At 35.5% G+C, this 14,120-nt stretch overlaps 1 protein-coding gene across 1 annotated transcript in view; it reads right to left on the reverse strand.

The window, feature by feature from the left end:
* LOC117181049 (serine/arginine-rich splicing factor 4-like) overlaps positions 1-12,157 on the reverse strand; it is a 46,248-nt gene extending 34,091 nt beyond the window's left edge. The window contains exons 1-4 of the mRNA XM_033373617.1: positions 12,103-12,157; positions 11,648-11,896; positions 9,804-10,052; positions 1,148-1,372 (exon numbers count right to left, since the gene is read on the reverse strand). Coding sequence (XP_033229508.1) covers positions 1,148-1,372; positions 9,804-10,052; positions 11,648-11,896; positions 12,103-12,157 — 778 coding nt within the window. The remainder of the gene's footprint in view (positions 1-1,147; positions 1,373-9,803; positions 10,053-11,647; positions 11,897-12,102) is intronic.
* Positions 12,158-14,120: the final 1,963 nt, after the last annotated feature.

Here is a 14,120-nt window from a genome sequence, read left to right on the forward strand (position 1 = left end):
GAAGGATTTTAGAAGGTTTCAAGCGATTATACAAGCCTAAGGATTTTCCAAATTAACCCAAAGGGTTTCCAGGGCTATTTCGAGAGATACGGTTTCCATAGATTATAAATAATGTCATGGAATTTTACGGGATTTCGAGATTAAAAGGGTTTATATGATATCTCCAGATTTTAAGAGATTGCAAAAGATTCTAAAGTATACTCACGGATTTAATAGAATTTACGTAATATTTCAAAAAATTTAATTGCACAGGTTTTAAAGTTAATACAAATAAATAATACAAATAAATAAATTTACTTAGGACTTTATGCAATATTCTTAAAAAGTTTCTGAAAATTAAAAACGTGAAAAATAACTCAGTATCATAAAATAACACGATGGTGTAATTTTTTTGTTTCTAATAAAACAGTAAGTGGGTCATTTTGTGCAATTGTAAGTTTTTAGTAGTATGTCCTTAATTTACAAAAATAACCACCTCATTGTTTGAACAAACCAAGAAAAATACGAGTCATTTAAAATCTTAAAATGACAATGGATCAATGTGATCGAAATTAATTATAGACATTTAGGGTCCTCATGTGATACTGTTCATCTGAGTTCTGTTTTCAGTTTTAAAAAATGTTCCTAATTCTACATTTTCCTAATTTTTCTAATATTTTCTTTAATGAATTTTCAGACTGAGGAAACAAAAATGGTCAATGTTTAAAAATTCGATATGGGTGAATTTGCTTATAACAATAAAATTAAATGAAAAATTTAATCTTAAATGAAAAGCTTATTACATGGTGAGTAGTATATTTACAAATTCTATCCGTTTTTGAAAAAATAATAATAAATACAGCAAAGTATATAATACTAATATAAAAAATTACGGTTTTCGTCATTTCATAAGTCAAATAACAAATTGGTGACATTTTTTTAGAATCGATCTGTTAGACGTTTTTGAAATTTAATCAGCTTTAATTTGAAAAAATTAATATTAAAATTGTTTATGAAATACGGTCTCTCCAACTTTTCGAACCGCAATATCATGTTTGTCAGATATCAAGCTGAGACAGTAGTCAACTTTTATTTCGAAAACTTAGTTATTTTACGCTTCTCTGATATTTTTCACTCTATTGTTGATGGGTTCATAAGTATATTTTACCTTCTACTAGATGTGGAGGACGAGAATTAGCACTGGAACTGGAACTGGAAGTGGAAGTGAAACTGGATCTGGAACTCAACCTAGAAATGGACCTGGAACGAGATCTGGAACTGGCATTTGAACCAGAATTTGTAGCTGAATGAGAGATCGCAGAATGAGAGCTTTGAGGAGAAGAAGGACCTTCATGCGGAACTGAAGAGCGATGACCGGACTGTGAACTTAAATCTGGAAAAAGACATTAGTTTTTATAATTATGGAAATTGTACACTTTAATGCGGTTTAACGTAGCCTAGTGGAATTGGATGAGGCTAGAAGTGCGACAATTCTAGTGCACTACAGAAAATGGCACATAGGTCTACTGCGCAGATGCAAGTGCGACATAGCGCCAGTGTGCAACTAAAAATGCTACATGAGTGTACTTGCGCACCCCGAACTGCGACATGAATATTTTGCGCAACCATAAATTTCATGTTTACAGCGCAGCCTGAGTTATCAATAATGATGGAAAGATCCACCCCAGTCTGGTATTTTCTGGTCGGATTTACTAGATACCCGAACAGAAAAATACCGAATAGGGCATTTGGGATCAGGTCTTCTAGAAATTTTCAGAAAAGTGATTAAAAATATTTACCAATAGAATGAAGAACAATCACCAAGCTGATGACTACAGGACAAAGGATTCTCATTTTTTCGAATAGAGGAAAAACTGTTTAAAAACGAAATTTGAGTACAACACAACCGATGACTGTGTTAAATTCGTTGTGCTGCTTCCTGAGCATATGTTGTGAACGACTGATTCATAAGGCTAGATGAAATCATGACTTGCATTCAATATCAAATTCTTTTTTTAGAGCTCATGGTTAAATTCTCGCACGTGGAGAAACTGTGATAATTTATTTTTCAAAGCAAACGGAGATTAAGACTCGTAAAAGACATCCACAAATTACTCAAGCTGTTTTTCTAAAATCAAAAAGCTTGCAATAGAAAATTATCTTTCTTTATAATCCAAATTTATAGATTTTTAGTCGAATATTTCAAAAACATTCAATATGGACTTTAATATTTATTAAAAATATAATCATTGGTAAGTTTTAATTAGTTTTGTTCTTTTTTTTACTGCCGCAATAAAGTGGAGTTTCCATGGACATAAGAGGGGTCCCCTAGTCCCCTCTTATTCCATGGAATAAGAGGGGACTAGCCACATGCTCTCTAACTAGGCGCGGGGATTGACCAGAAGTTACGGATGGATACGAAAGAAAAATTAACCGGAAAAATGTTCGTATCTCGTCTTGTTTCTGGATGATATGTAAATTATCATTTTTCAGTAATAAAAAAAACAAAGTGTTTCTCCTCTTCAAGGCGCGGGCTCAAGGTAAACTCTAAGGAAATATATAAACGAAAATAGTACGAACTTTAAGCGCTGGCCTTATTGAGAAAATTGAGTTTCAAAATTTTCAGAAAAACCACCGCCATTTTGTCGGTTTTAAGAAATTTCTACCTTTGGTTGTAAATTTCGAAATAGAATGGAAATAAGTACTAAAATTAACATAAATTTCGGTTTATTTCTTAAAAAATAAAAAGGTTTTTTGTACTTATCTGTGAAACGTAACCTTCACACCTTTCTTCTTATTTTCCTTACCAGTGTAAGGTTTGCAAATAGGAACTGTTCAATTCATCATCTTTTTTCGTATCGATTTATCGCAATTTAAAAATTGTTTATATTGCGAAATTCGAAAAAATAAATGCAATTAGGCACAAAAAACAATGGTCGCAGATGTGCACGATATATGTATATCTATATATACATTTTTTACAATCCAATATGGCGGATTTCCCTTCTGTCAAATCAACCCCGCAACAGGATGCCTAATCCCCTCTGATTCCTATGTCCATGGGAGTTTCCTTCCCGGCGGGCACAAAGTTTGGCGACGTCTTTACGACATCGTTACGACATCTTAATGACAACTTTACGACATCCTATGTTCATGTCCGTTCGGTGTCTTTGCGATAGCATAAAGACATCATCAGATCATACGACTTATTTACGATATCGTAAAGACACCTTAACGACATGGACATAGGATGTCGTAAATTTGTCGTAAAGATATCGTAACGATGTCATAAAGACGTCGCCAGATTTTGTGCCTACTGGATTATGTTTCCTTCTTAGTAGGATAACAAGGTCATCTATATAACCTTGTGTATAAGACCCTAATTTTCGTGCAAGCTTAGAAAAAAATGTTGTATTCCTTTTAAACGTTTTGAAATTCTTAGAAAGCTTTATTTCAACTTTAAAACCTCTAACTTCGTCTTAACTTCTCTCGATTTTTGTAAAATTTTGTTATCTTGCAGAATGAAACTTTGGCTTTTCAATCTTGTACACTTTTTTTCAAAAGTTTGTGAAATTATTCACATATCTTGGAACCTTTTTTCAATTTTCTCTTAAAATTTATTCATGCAAATAAAAGTCATTTGAAATTCTTCCGGGAATGTTATTTGATTTGATTTTCCTAAAAAAATATTTAATTCTTAAGGGTTTTGAACGAATTTTATGAAAAATAGTAAAAAATTCACTGCAACAAAAATTAATCTTGCTAGATAAACTTCACATAAATCGAGAATAATTTCTGATTTTGAACCTTGCCTGAATAATCTTTCGCCTTATAATCGCTACATTTTTATTCGAGATGTAGCAAGAAGCCAGCGCTATCTATCGTCGCTTAACTTCATTAGATTGGAGAGCAATAGGGATTTTCATCTGTCAGTTGTTTTTGGCGCCTTTTACTCAATGGTATTAAATAAGTTCTAATTCGTCTACAATAATATAATTTTTTTTCGGACGACATATAGCAGTAAGAACATTTTTTTTCGTGTTTTATGTTGCTGATTTTGCAGGTTTTACCGAAATTTTCTCACTTCAGCGTGACGCAGTAGCCAAGGTCAGAATTATTCTCCTAACCTCGGTGAACCTTTCGCCCAAATATAGTATGTTTAATTTTTAACCGTTGCAAGTCTGACCTGCAAGAAATTTAAACTTTTGTTTTTTCTGTGTTGTTTTAAATCTGGTATCCCAATTTATTGTTCAAATTCACTCATACTTTGTCGTCTTCCTATTGCTGCTAAGTACGCCTTAGCAGACGACAGCTTTTATTCCATCGTAGGATAAACTTTCACCAAATAGCATGTAAACTTTAACAACGAGAAATTTTACAGCAACAAACTTCAAATTTAGTTTTTTCTGTTTGTATGGCAGTCGTTAGACCATTATTTTTGTTCTTAAATTGGTGAAAAAGCCAATGACATTAATTAATTGTTAAAAAGCATATACATTTTTGCAACATTCAGACTGTTTTTTCATAAGGTTATAAAATTCCAAAACGTATGGCAATGATTAGGTTCACATTTACACGCTGTAATCGTATGCAAACTACTTTTTCATGATTTACATATCAAAAATAATAATTCTTTAAAATGGCCTATACGAACTACATGTTTTCAGAACTCAATTTTTTTAATATTGAAGAAAAACTTTTGAAATGTTTTTCAATCTGTTCAACTTTCCCTTCAAATTCATTTAAAAAAAGAAGCATTTAGAACTTTCCCAGGAATTCTAGAGACTTTTATTATCCTTTATTTAATATTTACAAATTTAAAATTATTGTTTAATCCTTTCGAAATTTCTACATTATTTAATAATTTTAGACCTACTTTGCATTCAACAAACCTATTTTATTATAAACTCACCTTCGTCCCACCGGCCGGCGCTGCCCTCCTTTTTACCCTATCTCTTAAACATACTGGAATTTTGTCTCAAGTTTTTATTATCGCAAAATTTGTCTTTAAAATTTTCTAAATTTTTTTTGAAATTTTAGGAAAACATTTAAAATGTTTTAAATTATATTAAATATCCTTTTAGAATCAGTGATATGTAAATCCCGGACTGCAAGTTTACGGACGGATCAGTAGGAGGACTGGATGGGTCGGTTTTTCTATAACCAGATCCAGAATGTTTTGGTTCTGATTTCATGACCTTTGAGTCTGCGCATAACAGTGACTTTAAATTTCCGTATTTGCATTATACTTCTATGGGATTTAGGGTTGCGCATTACCACTACGCAACCATGAATGCCAAAGAAGTCTACTGTAAAGCTGGTTGAGCAACCTAGCTTGAGAGCACAATTCTAAATTCCCCATAACTCTACACGATCAGGCTTTTCAGCTCCAGCTTCAAATATTTCTGGATCTTTTCAGTACGTCAGAGGCTAATTTTGTTGTTAAACGGATCGCTTGGGTCTAATATTCTTATGTGTTGGACATGTTTATCTAACCACAGGACATCTTGACCATTGTGTCTAGCCAGGTGGTTAGGTACAATAGTCCTTTCTCAAAAAATAAGATAGTGTTCGTTCTCTAGTAATTTAGCTGTACTATCTTTTAGCCATTAATGATGTGCTCAATGTTCGCATTAAAACCTCCAGAAAGGCGACGTCTGTCATTAACTCTCGTCATACTGAGGTTGTGTTAGTTTTAAGAGGGTACACAGAGAAACTCTACAGATGTAGTCGTGGAGTGAGATGCTGCTCCTGCTTGGGAAATATTCCTGCAATTGCGTAACGTGAGAGTCACATAATTGACAAACATCGAAAATCCCCCTGTCTCCAAGCTAAACAAAGGAAGAAATATTTTAAGATAGAAGTGTCGTGGGCGTTAATTAACATTGTGATATTCTTAGAAATGAAGTAAGACACCAGAATGAGACTAAGGTGACCCGAAAAACCTCATAGGAATACTGCAGCAAGATGTCTAGTAGGCTGTTCAGTTTCGACTCTGAGCTCGCATAAACCTTTATGTCCTCAATGTACAAGAGGTGAGTGAGTTAAGACTCCGTCACTTCCACCTCAATTTTAAATCCATAAGACGTGTTGTTAAGTGGCCAACTTAGTGGGTGCAATGCTTAACAAAACCTTAGTGTAATGAATGAATCATCCTAAAGGATTCCTCGTTTAATGTGTAGGCCATGTGAAAATTGCATTAGTGGTGTTTTGCACCTAACACAAACACACTGATAATCTTGATTTGTTCCTTGCAACCATAAGAGCATCAACATCAACTTTTTTTTCCTCGAAGAGGACATTACTCTTCTCACAATATTGATAGTCGAAGTCAGAAATTGTAGCATTGAGACATTCATATAAGTTCGAGAGGAAAGTGTTTGGTCGGTAATCACTAGGACTACTAGAATTTAGCTTTTTGGATATCATAAGCGTTACGTCCTCCGCCATAAAAGGTGGCAAGTAATCAGAAATCTACCAGATATACTGAATAGCCCTAGCAGGGTGGAGTGCAAAACTTCACGGTATTTGACACACGGCGTTTTTCAATTCTTAACTCTCTTTAGGATACAAGTTAGGAATGAGATGGATAGACCATCACTTCTCTCAGGTACGTAGATGTTCTTAAACTGATGTCATGTGGGCATATGAACAAATCCACATGGTAAGTCAGTCTCTGAGACCGATTCCCCTTTCGAAATGTGGACAATCGACCAATATTTTCTCTTATTTTGCTAGACTCGCCTTGAACTGGAAACTTCTACGGAAGATCTGACAGCTTTCTTGGGGCATAGTTGCCAGTAGCCTGGCCTCTGAGATTCATCCTTATCATTCAGGTAAACGAAACCATAACAAAATGTGCAAGACTCTGGACCTGCAGCAAACGCATTTTTCGCTGCAAGAACAGAGGCAGTATCTCGGTGTTCAAACCGGTAACTAACCGGAGAAAGTCCTTGTGGACTTTAAATTTGAGCAGGCCGTTTCTCATTGATAGTTATTGATCTTCGAACCGCAGGATAGCATCAGTGAAGCTCACCATTAGACAAATGCCTTCTCATTGATCTTTTGAATAAGTTCAGCAGGAAAAGGGGCAGGCTTCAGTGACTGCAAGCCTGACGACTGTTGACCATGCGATAGTCGCTCTGCTACCTCCTTCAGATGCGGCCTCTGCTCGTCCATAGCATTCGTGTCACGAGTACATGAACGTCCTCTTCCACCGAATCTTCCGCGCGCGTTACAAGGGTCGATAGTTGTTGTAGTACCGGCTTTACCATGTTACTTTTTTCGACCTAGGATGAAAGGTTGTTCCACTAAATGGATCTTAATTGCTCAGAAAGATGTTGTTGCATCTTTCTATGAGCCAGTTCAGGATGAAAAACCACGAAAAAGACGATTTTGTTTGACGTCTTCTTTGTTTAAAGTCAGTTGTTTAAGGTCAGCTTGGATTACTGTCTTTATTTTCGGGAAATTCCGCAGAAAGTTTTAAAGAAATGCCTTCCTATCAGAAAGAGTTTCGGCCGCTCCCATATCGTATTCAAATTGACAAACCATCAAGTACTCATCCCAATGGGCTTAAAAATGAATGCGTTGCCGTTGCATTCCTGTGGAAGTCGCCGGCTGGCTGTTGCAAAATGAAAATTCTATTCAGACACAGCTGATATTCTGCTGCTCTACAGAGGGAATGCCAAAAATCCTCTGGAACGGATCAATGTATAGATAGTTGTCGTACCTTCTAAATAAATTTTTGTGGAGAATTTGGTGTTTCTCTTAATCCCTTTCCTCTTCGGCCTCTGCCTGTCTGACATGCGTATTCGGGGTAATTACCTAGTCGTCTCCTCGCATAATTCTTTAATTTGGAGAGGTAATCCAATGCAACGCCGATGAATGCAAGAACCGGAGCTCTCCGGAGCTTATCAAGGATAAAAACGCACGCAGTGGTATTCTTATGACTGTTCCCCAAATGTCAAACAGCAGAGTCACAATTCTTTGTCATCAGAAACAGAAAATTCAGGTACGCCTCTTGCATCTATGTTGCCTGGGGTTACAAATGCTATTATGAACGCAGTGTCGATGGCGCAGGATACTGGATTCCTGCAGATTCCCAACATTTAGAAATCTTTTAAAAATAAGATGTGTAGGAATATAAGATAAGGAGATCAGAGAGGAAGGAATTATACAGGCTTTTAAAAGTCAAGTTCACCGCATTGCGGAGAATGCGTCTTATATATCCAAAGTCTAGGAAATTACTGCGTCAAACTTGACAAATATCTCCGAACTCCAAGCAACTACGAAGACGTAATTTCTGAGAATAACATGCTCATTAAGGAAGTGTTGGCATTGGACCAAAAATGCAACAATTTAGAGCAATCAGCGCTAAATTCTACTCTGGAATTACACGGAGAGCCGTATGAACAGTCTGAAGATCTGTTTTCCACCTTCTGCAAGATGGCTGCTGCTCTTGAGGTATTATACACCAAAGATAACATTGTCTCTATTTTTAGAATTCGTGTTACGGATCCTTTTCCCTCCCAGGTAGCACCTATTCTTGTGGCCAAATTGACCCACGAAATGATGTGTGCTAACATAATAAGAAACAGCCAAAAATAGGGTCTTATTCGCCATAGATCTTGGAAAGTAGGTACATCACCCTCTCTACATTAGATAATCCCTGTCTAAATTCTATAGGCAAATATACAGTGCTGCGCTAGAGTTTAGTAGAGCTTTCAGAAAGTAGACTGGTGGCATCTTTGCGCCTTTATGTAATCCTAAAATATCTTTCGACGAAGCGCGATAATAAGCGTAGACCAGCCAAAAGAACTACATACAGAATCCCACAATCTGAATTTCGAACAATCCAAAACTTAATACACGCTAAAAATAGAGTCTCGTTTGATATACACAACTAAAATTCAATTAGGAATAGAAATAAAAATAAAAACATTTGACATTTTTAAATACGATTATACATCGTACATACCAAATTTGAATACCCTGATAGCAACTTTCCTCCACATGATTTATTAAACACATTTACAGTTATTTATAACTATAATTCATTGGTTCAGCCTATTCTCAGTTCGTCTTTATCTACTTTTGAAGAAAACAATTTATTTTCATAGATATTACCGTAGATGTGCTTAAAAATTTCACTCTGAAATCATAAATTGGTAAATCTCCTATCTAAGTAAGCGCATCAATACCTCAAACTCGGGTAACATCTAAACTCATATTTTAATTTATACAATTCAATTACATTCCTCGATTTACAGGTTTCCGACTATATATTTAATACTTTGTTGTAAATCTGCTTTTTGAATCTGATATCAATCCTATTCAACCTCACACTATTAAGTTAGCAGGTTCGCTCTTGCACTTATTATTATTATCTAATAATTTGTTAAAATCGGTTGTACTATATAATTATAATTTCAAGAATATTCCTCAACTAGCGACTGTATTTTTTGTAATTGTTAACGTATATCCCGTATATCAATAAATATATTTAATTATTACATGCACAGTAATCTCCTAAGTCCCATACCGTCTGTAGCCAGATTTTTATAATAAGCGCTCGCATTTGCTTCAAAATTTTAATCACAGAAATGGAAAACTGCAGAAAACAAAATCTCCTCAGCAGAGCTGGTTACTGACAGACGAGTTTGAATGTAAACACTCGATAGCATCAAGTTCCCACCTTCATTCTCGGTGTCAATACTCCTCCTCAAAAATGTATTCTACATTATCAGGATAGATGCTCATTTCATCAGGCTGCATGTTTGTTGCTTCCTTTGTTTGGCTGTTTACTTTAACACGTGTAAACTTACCCTGCATTTGATATATTCCTCTAAGTGTGTAATCACCATTTTCAAAAAAACCAACGATGAAATCATCTCTATCTTTTACTGAACGTCTTCCCACGGTGCTAGTAAGATGGAACATCCGGTGATTATCAACCTCAGTTTCGCGATTATAGTTCTTTATAAAATAGCCACTAAATATACTGAAATTTCGTACTATTTCGGCCTGTTCAGGTAGTGGGACCCGATTCAAATTAATAACTGGACGTCTTGGAACTGTGAGGACAAATATGGATGGATTAATTTTTTTCTTAAAGTTAATTCCTTAAAGGTGATTTTTAATTGCAAACCCCCTCACCCCTTATAAATGGGTTTCAGTCGATTTTAAGGGATTTTAAGATATTTTAAAATATTTCAAGGGATTACAAATGTCTTGAGGTATTTCAAACCCTTTAGGTTATTTCAAACGACTACAAATGATCTCGAAGGATATTTCGGGAATTTGAGGGATTTTTCGAAATTAAGAAAGATTTCCACTAATTAACAAAATATGAAGGAATTTCAAGATATACCGAAGTATTTTTACGAATTTCGAAAGGCGACAGGAAATTCTAAAGGGATTTAAGAGATTTAAAAGAATTACGGAATTTAAAGGAATCTGTATTATCATCAGAGGTAGTTAATATCGAATAGTGTACATGTCATTCCACAATCTGCGAAAATATAAACCAAAACTATCAATCAATTGAACTCTTCAAATCACAGGAAATATTTAACGTCATTTTTGACCCGACAGAAAATAAATTAAGAAAGTGTTTTAAACTATATTCTTCTGATTTTTTTTGTGTAAGCTTGATGAACTTAAATCGTTCAATTTTTGACTAAAGATGAATTTTCAATCAAAACGAATAAATATTAATCAAAAAAGGTATTTTTAATTTATAAATAATAATTTACAAGAAATCGAGCAAGAACTGATTTGAATGGCCTGTAAATTCCTTATTTTCTTCTTCTTTAATTTCGTCTTTTTTATCTTCAGAAATACGGAAAACCTTAAATGTGCAAATTTTTGAATAGTATTTGTCATATTACAGGATGAAGGCATAAAGAAAATCTGACATTTTTAATAGAACTAAAAAAAACTGATTGTGGTAAGTTTTTATTTTCAAAACTATTATTTGAATGTAAATAGTGCAATGTAAATATAGAAAAATAATATTTTTCATTTCTTTACAAAAGATTATTTTGAATATTAAGTGTACAAAACATTAAATTAATTAATAACTGATAACTAATATTTTTAAAATAAAGGAGATCCTTATAATAGGGTAAGAACACCAGTGGTTGATGGCCGCTGTCTGTAATTTGGTTTATGCATAAGGTAAATACAAATATTGAATGTTGTTTATTTGAATTAATCTCATCCAAATAAAATGTTTAAAATACTTTCACGAGTAGTCAAATTTTCACACAAATAATTTAATAATTTATATAAGAGTAATTGATTTGATGCATTTTCTATAAAACCGTTTAATTTTTAACCCAAAAATATCAATTTTGACAAAAAGTTCATTTGTTACGAAATAGTTGAATTTCAAACCAAAATAGTGAAGTTCTCGACCCAAAAAGACGACCTTTCAGTTTGAGAAAACAAAAATCATGTATGTTTGAAAATTCAATACAGATCAATTTGCTTATAATAATAAAATGAATAAAAAAATATATCTAAAATGAAAAGTTTATTACATGGACAGTAGTATATTTATGAATTCTATGTTGTATGTGTCAACTTTCACTTCGAAAACTTAGTATTATTGTGCTTCTCTGATATTTTTCACTCTATTGTTTATGGTCTCATAAATATATCTTACCTTCTACTGGAGGTGCAGGATGAGAATTAGCACTGGCACTGGAACTGGAACTGGGACCGAAACTGGAAGTGGAACTGTAGCTGGATCTGGAACTCGAATTGAACCTAGAAAGAGACCTGGAACGGGACCTGGAACTGCCATTTGAACCAGAATTTGTAGCCAAATGAGAGATTGCAGAATGAGAGCTTTGAGGAGAAGAAGGACCTTCAACGGGAACTAAAGACCGATGCCGGAACTGTACACTCAAATCTGAAAAAAAAAATTATTCTTCATAATTATTGAAGTAGTAGACTGCAATGAGGCAGTTAAGTCATGTCACATGAGTTTACTGCGCACTCGGAAGTGCGATATTGATCTAGTGCGCAACAATGAGTTGCATGCCTACTGCGCAGTTTAAGTTATCTAAATATTACTTGAAATTGTAAAGATTTTCAAACAAATTTCAAAACTTTTACCAATAGAATTAAGAACAACGACCGAGCTGATGACTACAGGCCAAAGGATCCTCATTTTCGTATATGCAGGAATAACTTTTTAAAACCGAAATTTGAGAGTAACGCAACTAATGACTTATTAATTTCGTTTTTCCTCTTTCTAAGCATAGATTGTGAACGACTGATTCATAAGGCTTGATGAAATCATGAGTTGCATTCGGTATCAAATTCTTTTTTTAGAGCACGGTTATATTTTCACACGTGGTGAAACAGTTATAATTTATTTTTTAAAGTAAACTCAGATTAAGAATTGTAGAAAACATTCATAAATTACTCAAGATGTTTTTCTAAAATCAAAAAATTTACAATAGAAAATTTAGGTAAACTGACGATTACTGGAACAGTTAGTAAATATCCCTTGTGTATAAAAACCTGCGTTTCGAGAAGTCTTAGAAAAAAGTTTGTATTTGTTTTAAACGCTTTGAATTGCTTAGAAAGCTTTCTTCGAGCTGTACGATACTTTCTCTGCCATCGCCTCAATCAGAGCGTGGTCGTCCAGTATTGGTGGTACATTTATCTATCTACGGGACAAATGCAGTTTTCGGCATTCGGCCGAACCCAGAGAAAACCTGAGATCATTGGAAAACTGAAGCAAGATGTTTATTAGGCTGCTTAGTTTCGAATCTGAGCTTGCATAAACCTTTATTTCTTCAAAGTACAGGAGGTAAGTGAGTTGAGACTCAGCTCTCCAACCTCAATTTTGAATCCATGAGACGTGTTGTTCAGTGGCCAATCTAGTGGGTTCAATGCTAAACAAAACCATAATGTGATGAATGAATCACCCTGAAAGATTCCTCATTTAATGTGCAAGGACCAAATAGCTCTCATCATCCCACGACTAAAACATTTAATCCTTATCCGCCACGTGTGCATAGCGTGATCCAGTAATTGGATGACGCGCAGGCAGATCTTATATTTCTTGAGTACATCAATAAAATATTGTTGGGATATTGAGAGAAATGCCTGTAGGTAGTCAGTGTAGGCCATGTGAAACACACTTACACTTGAAACGATCACTGTTATCGACTGGAAGGATAAATGTCTGTAGTTTTTCGATCTACAGGGTTTGTCCGGAAAGTAATAGGACTGATTTTCTTCCGCCGCCACTGTACTTCGGAGCGTACGCGCACCGACTGGATTTGGTAGAGGGCGTTCCTCGCTAACGAACGAGCGGCTGGTCAGTTGTCTCCGAGCACTTGGACAGTCAGGACAGGCATTTTCACGCGACGTGTTTCTGTGAGTGGTGCAAGCCGAAAATGCAGCGTTCGTTAGAGAAGAGGTACGCGATTAAATTCTGTGTGAAACTCGGTAAATCTGCGACAGAGACGTTTGATATGATCAAGCAGGCTTACCCAGATGTTGCTTTAGCAAGAAGTGGTGTGTTTCGGTGGCACCAGGCCTTTTTGGGGGGCCGGGAAGAGGTCGCCGATGAAGACCGTGCTGGAAGATCTTCGACTTCGACAAACACCGACAATGTGACTCGTGTGCGCAAAGTTTTTAACTCAGACCGTCGACTGAGTATTCGTTTAATTGCCCAGATGTTAAATTTATCAAAATCTGTGGTTCAATCGGGTCAATCGGGTCCGACAAGACATCGCAGCCGACTGGAAGTTGCACCACGACAACGCCCCGGCTCACACCGCCTTTCTTGTGAACAGCTACCTGACCAAGGCCGGCATCCCAACCCTTCCGCAGCCGCCCTACAGCCCAGATGTGCCCCCCCCCACAGATTTTTTTTTGTTTCCTCGCCTGAAAAGGCCGATGAAAGGCAAGTTTTTTGAGATGACAGAAGGGATCCAAGCAACATGCACCGCGGCTCTTAAGGCTATTCCGGAGAATGGCTTCCGTGACGCCTTCAATGCTTGGAAATCGCACTGGCAGCGCTGCATCGACGTAGAAGGAGCCTATTTTGAAAGTTTTTAAAGAATTGTAACGAATGGCTCAATAAATTTTTTCAAATCGACTCAGTCCTAGTACTT

The sequence above is a fragment of the Belonocnema kinseyi genome, chromosome 10, assembly GCF_010883055.1.
Source record: "Belonocnema kinseyi isolate 2016_QV_RU_SX_M_011 chromosome 10, B_treatae_v1, whole genome shotgun sequence".
NCBI lineage: Eukaryota > Metazoa > Arthropoda > Insecta > Hymenoptera > Cynipidae > Belonocnema > Belonocnema kinseyi.